Source organism: Sus scrofa, chromosome 2 (assembly GCF_054392235.1).
Source record: "Sus scrofa isolate SSC_HxYL_T2T_F1_AM1 chromosome 2, Sscrofa_HxYL_maternal_Yorkshire_Landrace_v2.0, whole genome shotgun sequence".
NCBI classification, from domain to species: domain Eukaryota; kingdom Metazoa; phylum Chordata; class Mammalia; order Artiodactyla; family Suidae; genus Sus; species Sus scrofa.
The window spans coordinates 64,549,165-64,557,771 of record NC_139384.1 but is presented as its reverse complement, the minus strand read 5'-3'; the positions used below and the strand labels follow the sequence as shown (position 1 = coordinate 64,557,771).

Sequence of the window (8,607 nt, the reverse complement as noted above, 5' to 3'; positions counted from 1 at the left end):
GATTGATGATGTCTCAAGCATCTTTGAAAAGAAGAATCCTATTTTTAAATTTGTTCTTTTCTACATTTCCAATTATCTTAATTGCATGTATATTTGTATATGAGTGTGTGAATTTGTGTGTTTGAGAGTGTGTATATGCACATGTGTTCAGCTTCCTCTTTCACATATAGTAAATCTTTAAAAATCTGGTAACATTGGCTGTAAAATTATACTTACAAATAAAACTCTATGTACTGTGTAGAACTTTTTTTCTTATAAGGTCTCTGAGAATTCCTTCCTCCATATCTATGAGAAGACTCTTGAAATATTGTCATTGTTACATTTAAGTGACTAACCATTCTTCTATCCAAATTTCTTCTTTCACAGGACTTAAAATATTTCCTCTCTCGTTGAGCTTTATGCTTATCTGCTCTCATTTAGTTTATAAAATATTTCTTAATCATCTTGATAGTTTTTTTCAAGAGGGAAATATTATAAATATACACACTTTACACACTAATCTAGAATTGAAAATAATTTTAAGTACAATGGGAAAAAAAGATAAAAAATTAAATTATTAAAAGAAAATACCATAGGCAAATTTATCATATAATGTTTAGAGAAGCAGAGAGGCATAAGACATCCACTATTGGGAGAACATGAGGAAATTAATTGAGAAGACAAGAGGTGCATTTACAGATGTGCAGGCAAAGTGTCTGCTTTTTCTACAGCATTCAGAATCTCATTGCGTCAGTTATTCATTGACTGTGTAAAAGGCACTTGTCTCAAGAAAGAAAAAATATCTTCTCAATTTGAGCTGATAAGCTGTGGAGTTTTACAGATAAGCTTTAGGGCTTGAATATGAAGATAAATCATTCCTTAATGAAAATAAACATGTATTCATAATAGAATTTATATAATTTATGCATTTACATTGATTTCCTATGAGTATATTTTGAATGATATCTGATTTTTTCAGTTACTTGGGTTATACAAACGATGTTATATTAATTAAAAATTATTTTAAAGATTTCTTGAAAAACAACTTGGAAACATATTTGCAACTTAAAATTTCTATCTCTGGCTTAAAAAAAGTTTATTTTTTTCAAAAATAGATAAGAACATCTCTTTTTTTAAGCTGTAATTTTTTAAAAAGTTGTAATTTTTTTAAATAATGCACAAACTAAGATAATACCTTAAAAATAGCATTTTATTTGTACTAACTCTTGTGTTTCTCTTTAGGAAAAATCTTATCAATGCCTTATGGAAAACTATACTCAAACATCAACTGATTTCATCTTATTGGGGTTGTTCCCCCCTTCAAAAATTGGCATGTTTCTTTTTATTCTCATTGTTCTCATTTTCCTAATGGCTCTATTTGGCAACTTGTCAATGATCCTTCTCATCTATCTGGACACCCAACTCCACACACCCATGTATTTCCTACTCAGTCAGCTCTCCTTTATTGACCTGAATTATATCTCTACCATTGTCCCTAAAATGGCCTCCAATTTTCTTTTTGGAAACAAATCTATCTCCTTTATTGGGTGTGGGGTTCAGAGCTTCTTCTTCTTGACTTTAGCAGTTGCAGAAGCCTTGCTCTTGACATCTATGGCTTATGATCGCTATGTGGCCATTTGCTTTCCTCTTCACTATCCCATCAGAATCAGCAGAAGAGTGTGTGTGTTGATGATAATGGGATCTTGGATAATGGGCTCTATCAACTCCTGTGCCCACACCACTTATGCCCTCCACATCCCTTATTGCAAATCCAGAGCCATCAATCATTTCTTCTGTGATGTCCCAGCCATGTTGACTCTGGCCTGTATGGACACCTGGGTCTATGAGTACACAGTGTTTGTGAGCACCACCCTATTCCTTGTGTTGCCTTTTATTATCATTGCATGTTCCTATGGCCGTGTTCTCCTTGCTGTCTTTCACATGAACTCAGCAGAAGGGAGGAAGAAGGCCTATTCGACCTGCAGCACCCATCTCACTGTCGTGACTTTCTACTATGCACCCTTTGTTTACACTTATCTACGCCCAAGATCTCATCGATCTCCAACAGAGGACAAGGCTCTGGCTGTGTTCTACACCATCCTGACCCCGATGCTCAACCCTGTTATCTATAGCTTGAGAAACAAGGAGGTGATGGAGGCCTTGAGAAGAGTTACTCAGAGAATCTACTTTGTGAAAATGTGAACAATTTTTTTATGAGTTCCAAGACTTGAATATAAGTACATACATCAGTGTACAGTAATTTTAAATATTTTATGCTTAAATGAAAGGAGCAAAAATAATATAGAACAAAAGAAAATAATTGATGTGTGGGAAATATTGGCTTATAACATATATGTATTTTTAAGCCTAATTATTTTTTCTGCATGATGTATTTTTCCCATAGTTTTACTTTCTCTTATTATTTTATTGAAGTACAGATGACTTACAATGTTGTGTTAAATTCTTGTATAAAGCAAAGTGATTCAGTTATAGATGGATATAGATGTAGATTCTTTCTCATATTATTTTCCATATGGTTTATTACAGGATATTGAATGTAGTTTCCTGTGATATATAATGGGACCTGGTTGTTTATTTTATATATAGTAGTTTGTATCTGCTAATCTTAAAATCCTAATTTAAGCTCTCCCTCACCCTCTTTCCCCTTTGGTAACCATAAATTTGTTTTCTATGTCTGTGCATCTTTTATTTTGTAAATAATTTCAATTTGTACCATACTTTTGATTCCATGTATAAGTGAGGGTATATAACATTTGTCTTTCTCTTTCTGATTTACTTCACTTTTGTATGATAATCTCTAGGTCTATGTTGCTGTAAAAGATTTATTTCATTCATTCTTGTGGCTGAGTAGTATTCCATTATCACATCTTTATATCACTTATCTGTTAATGGACAATTAAGTTGCTTCCATGTCTTGGGTATTATAAGTAGTGCTTCTGTGAACATTAGGGCTCATGTATCTTTTCAAAGTAGAATTCTCTCTGTATATATCCCCAGAAGTGGGGTTGCTAGATCATATGGCAAGTTTATTTTTAGTTTTTTAAGGAACCTCCATGCTGTTTTCCATAGTGGCTGCACCAATTTACATTACCACCAACAATACAGGAGGGTTCCCTTTTTTCCACACCATCTTCAGCATTTTTTTTTTTTTTTTGTAAACTTTTCTTTTAATTGTGGCCATTCAGACCAGTGTTAGGTGGTATCTTATTGTAATTTTATTTGATTTCTCTATTATTTAGAGATGCTGAGCATATTTTCATGTGCCTATTGACCATCTCAATGTCTTCTTTGGAGAAATATCTATTTAGGTCTTCTGTCCATTTTTTGATTGGGCTGCTTTGTAGGATTGTTTGTTCATTTTTGGTTGTTGAGTTGTATGAATTATTTGCATATTTTGAAAGTTAAGCCCTTGTCAGTCACATAGTCGAAAATATTTTTTCCCAGTCTGTGGGTTGTTTTTTCCTTTTGTTTATGATTTTCTTTGTTGTGAAAAAGCTTATAAGTTTGAATATGCCCCATTTGTTTACTTTTCCTTTTATTTCTATTGCTTAGGAGACAGAACCATGAAAACATTGCTATGGTTTATGTCATATAACATTTTCTTCAAGGAGTTTTATGATGTTATGTCTTAATTTTATGGTGTGACGTTGTATTTGTAAGTGCATTAATTTTTTAACATGTTGTCAAAGAAAATACAGACATGAAAATGGAAACTGAAGTTATCATTTATCACAGTAGTTCTATTATTTTCCAATATGTCTAAAACAGAAAGATAAATGTTTCTAGATGCCTAGGTAAATTGAAAGGCAGATGGCTTCTTAATCATCTCATAGTAGAACTATAATTACAAGTAACAGTTATACTTTCTTTTAATTTAAGGAAACATATTTTCGAAATTTAGTTAGGACATCATCAGTTTCTGAATTCATTCTATCACCCTGAATAGAAAATCACATGTTTATTTTTTTATTTTTATTTTTTTTTGTGGGTGGTGAATCCTAGGGAAGTGATTTAATATCACATATACCTGAGAATCAATGACAATGACTTGGAGATGCTAACAGAGATCAATGAAACCGAATTCAATTACAGGACCACTGGACTAAGGGTTAGTCTCATTAGTGTGAATGTGAAATATCAAGGATATTTTTGAAATCATCTCCTAAACCATCATATTTTATTCTCCAATCAAAATATCCCTTGGTTTAATTGAATTGAGCTGAGGAAAGTCAACTTTTATAAAGTAATTTTAGCCATGGATATTGTGGCTTAATTACTCTCCTAAATGTTTCCTAAAATTACATCCAATAAAAAGCTGTCAGCTCAAGTGAACTTGTCAGGTGAAGTATTATCACTGTCCATCAATGATCAGTGCAGAAATGCTATTTACCTCTCAGATGTGGAAGGGAAGAGACTGCCATATTCTACATAATTTTCAGAGCACAGCAAAAAATAAAAATATGAGGCTTCTTGTTCAAATATGACTTTATTCTTGCTCAAGTATAGTTTTCTCACTAAAATTGTTTAATTAGATGTGAAATACAATATAAATTGCAAAGAACATTTTGCATCAGAATATTATACATAATAAAAGTAATGCTTATACTGTGATATCATTATTGGTCATACTAGTTTTTGGCTCACTTTTCTCCAAATTTATCTTTATCAAAATGTATACTGATAGAAAATTTACTCTCTTTTAATATAATTGAAAATATTTTCAGCCAGAGGTGAAAAATGCTAAGTTGCAATAAATTTTTCATGATTTTTAATTTTAAAAAGAATATTTCTGCTTATGTTACTGGAGCTATTAGCATTTATAAGTTGTGAAAATATTGGGGTGGAATTCCGATGAATTATGTCGAAATATAACTTTTAGGGCCTGTGGAATTAATGATTCACAATAAGAGTTTTTTTTTTCTAAAAGTGTTCTCATGAATAAAGTTCAATTCACACAAGTCGATTTTATATAAATCTGAATTTAATTTTAAATATAAATTCAATCAATTATTCCCATCAGATTTCTCATAATTTTTGGACTGTGTATAAAAAAATCAGAAGTTGGAGTTCCTGCCGTGGCACAGCAGAAACAAGTCCAACTAGGAACCATGAGGTTGCAGGTTCAATCCTTGGCCTTGCTCAGTGGGTTAAGGATCCGGCCTTGCCGTGAGCTGTGCTGTAGGTTGCAGACGAGGCTTGGATCCCGTGTTGGAATCATCAATGTTAAGCATAGTGCTTCTGTTGTACCTGAGTTTATTAGAGGTCAAATAAGACCTTATTATATCAGTTGCAAAATTATTAAATCTGTTCAAAACTGTGTAAACCTTATTAAATAAATTTGCAAGACCTTATTAAATCTGTTGTCAGAAAGGAAAGTAACTAAGTTGAAAAAAAACATTTAAGGGAAATAAATGTAATGAAATAAGAGGTTTTAGATAAACTCTAAGGGGATATTTATGTTTGTGGAATGTCTAGCTAGAATAGTCTCTCCAGATTTTGGTAACTTGAAATTAAAATGAAGAGAACTCATTGACTATCTAGATCATTTCAAATAGGATAAAATATAGGAACATTTATTGCGGGGTAGGTCTAAGTTTACATACATTTGTTTTCTTAGAAGAAAAAAAATAGGCACATGTTTTTTCAATCAGTAAGTGTAGGCATGACGCATAGTTCTTAATTACTTGCTTCTTAGTTTTTGTCAGAGATTAATGGTTTTAAGTGATATAAGATTATAATAAGTTATAATTCTAGTTATTTTAACTAAGTTTCTTTACCAATTAAATTGCAGTCAGGTATTTAACCATGGATTTTAAGTCTTTTTTGCATTTACAAACTATTATTATTGTACTCTTATGCTTTTACCAAAAATGCTTTATCTTCAAAGTTAATTGGAAGCCTATGGAAGTGGTGTGTAAAAACCACTTACACCACCATCTCATCCAAGCTGAGGGCATGGAATATTTCCATAGTTAAAAATTTGCATATACTAAGGGGTCCTTGTCCCCATATTGTGTTCATAATTTATCCATTCCACAGATTCATATAGCTGCTTTCTTCTTGCATTCTTCCTGTTCCCAGGACAATAATTACAACTCCAGGATTACGTCTGGATATATGGCACTCTCCAGAATAAGGGTCCAAGAAAAGTACATCCCAGGGAAAATTTACCCCATATATAAATGCTTATCCCTATATTGATAATATGTGGCATGAAGGAGCTTAACTATTAGGACATTTGATCCCATTGGTACAATACATAATAGTACTCAATATCTTTCCAGGAGGGTCATCAGAATGATATTGGTAGAAATAAGACTGGCTGGGAGATTGGTAGCTCCATGGGGAGGTATTGTCTACTCTAAGAAATGGAACCAATAAACCCTAAGAAACAACCTTAAGAAATGTGACCAATACTCTAGGGTGCCTAGCTCTGGCCACTGGAAATGACCTGAACAGACTTTTAATTTCTTTGGAATCACTGGCCAATGTGGTTATGACAATCATTTGGCACAAGACTAGTTATTAGCTTGACCAGATAGCATGTGTGTGGTCATAAACAAAACCTGCTATACCAATGTCAATAATTTGGGCCAGGTAGTGATGGATATCAGCAAGAGTTATGACCAGGCATCTTGGTGACACCACTACAACCAGAGGTCAGATGCAATATTAGGATCTGGTCCAGTATTAAGAGGAGCCTAAAGAGTTCTGTGGTACAGATGCTTAAGGATCTGGCTTTGGCCACTGCTGTGGCATGGGTTTTATCCCTGGCTTGGGAATTTGTGCATGTTGTGGGTGTGACGAAAAAATAATAGCAATAATAATGAGAGGAGTTCCTGTCATGGCTCAATGGTTAACGAATCCAACTAGGAACCATGAGGTTGCAGGTTTGATCCCTGGCCTCACTCAGTGGGTTAAGGATCCGGCATTGCCATGGGCTGTGATGTAGGTCACAGAAGTGGCTCAGATCCCGAGTTGCTGTGGCTCTGGCATAGGCCACCTGCCACAGCTCCAATTAGACCTCTAGCCTGGGAATGTCCATATGCCCCAGGAGCAGCCCTAGAAAATGCAAAAACATAATAATAATAATTGTAATAATAATAATAATAATAATAATGAGAGCAGCTTCTTTAGTCTTACTTGGTTCTTGCCCTTTCTGGGCCCAATAATAGTCATACTCTTACTCCTCTTTTTTGGACATTGACTCCTTAACCTCTTAGAAAATTTTTGTCCTTCAGGTTACAACACTTCCACATCAAGATAACATAGTCCTTCAGAAAAATAATATGAAAAAAACTAGTTAGAACCAACTAGGAACAAGATAGTGGAACATTCAGTTTTCACTAGGCCTTGAGCCTTCTTGGTTGTAATATGTTATTATTATTGTACAGAGTTGAGATCATCTTAACACATTAGCTTGCTAACTGACACTCACAGGTGCCGAGAAGGTTCTGAAGCTTACCTTAAAATGTCAAAAAGTGGATGGCGGCCCAATTTCTGGAAATACCCACCCATTCCCCAAAATATTTGGAATAATCCTCCCACATGTTAGTGAAATTACCCAGACCATAAAAACTAACCACCTCCACCCCAGAGCTGCTCTCACATTCTGAGAGGGTTTGCATTCTGCCTATCAAATGTTTATCTCTCTAAATAAACCTTTCACTTTACTTTGGTTTGCACTTGAATTTTTCCGTATGCAAAACCAAGAACCCTAACTTGCCAGCTCATCTCAACTCACCCAAAACCTGGGATATGACTATTTCCTTTCTCCCCTTCCTTGTGTCATACAACTTTAAATATTATTTTCAGCTAAAGATAAAATATGTCAGAGTTCCCACTGTGGCTCAGCAGATTATGAACCTAACTAGTATCCATGCAGATGCAGGTTCCATCAATGATATGGCTCAGTGGGTTAAGGATCCAGTTGTTCCTGTGAGCTTTGGTGTAGGTCACAGGTGTGGCTCAGATTCCAGATGGCTGTGGCTGTGGTGTAAGCCAAAGCTGCAGTTCTGATTTGATCCCTAGGCTGGAAATTTCCATATGCCCTGGGTGTGGCCTTAAAAAGCAAAATAAAAATAAAAATTTTTAAAAAAATTAAATATTGGGAAAATCAGATGGCCACTTATGGGAGATTACCAGGAAAGGCACAGTAAATGGGGATACACTTGCTATGCAGGTTTAAGTTACTGTTATCTGTAAGAGTCTCTAAAGATATAGTCATCCTGGCACAGAGGAAAGATCTTTGCCAAAGCAGATGACCCTTACAAATGTAAATGTATTTTATAAAAGGATAACTTCTGCTCCAGTTTTCAGAGCATTTCTGATATTTTCTGTTTCTTAAAAACATCCAGTTTAAGGAGTTCCCGTCGTGGCACAGTGGTTAACGAATCCGACTAGGAACCATGAGGTTGCGGGTTCGATCCCTGCCCTATGCTCAGTGGGTTAACGATCCGGCGTTGCCGTGAGCTGTGGTGTAGGTTGCAGACGCAGCTCGGATCCCGCGTTGCTGTGGCTCTGGCGTAGGCCGGTGGCTACAGCTCTGATTCAACCCCTAGCCTGGGAACCTCCATATGCCGCGGGAGCGGCCCAAGAAATAGCAAC

The 8,607-nt window shown here is 35.0% G+C and overlaps 1 protein-coding gene across 1 annotated transcript; it reads left to right on the top strand.

Annotated features, from left to right (window-relative positions):
* Window positions 1–1,242: 1,242 nt before the first annotated feature.
* LOC100627234 (olfactory receptor 2L3) lies at window positions 1,243–2,181 on the top strand. The gene has a single exon (XM_003123583.3). The coding sequence runs from the start codon at window positions 1,243–1,245 to the stop codon at window positions 2,179–2,181; it is 939 nt and encodes a 312-aa protein (XP_003123631.3).
* The last annotated feature ends 6,426 nt before the right edge of the window (window positions 2,182–8,607 follow it).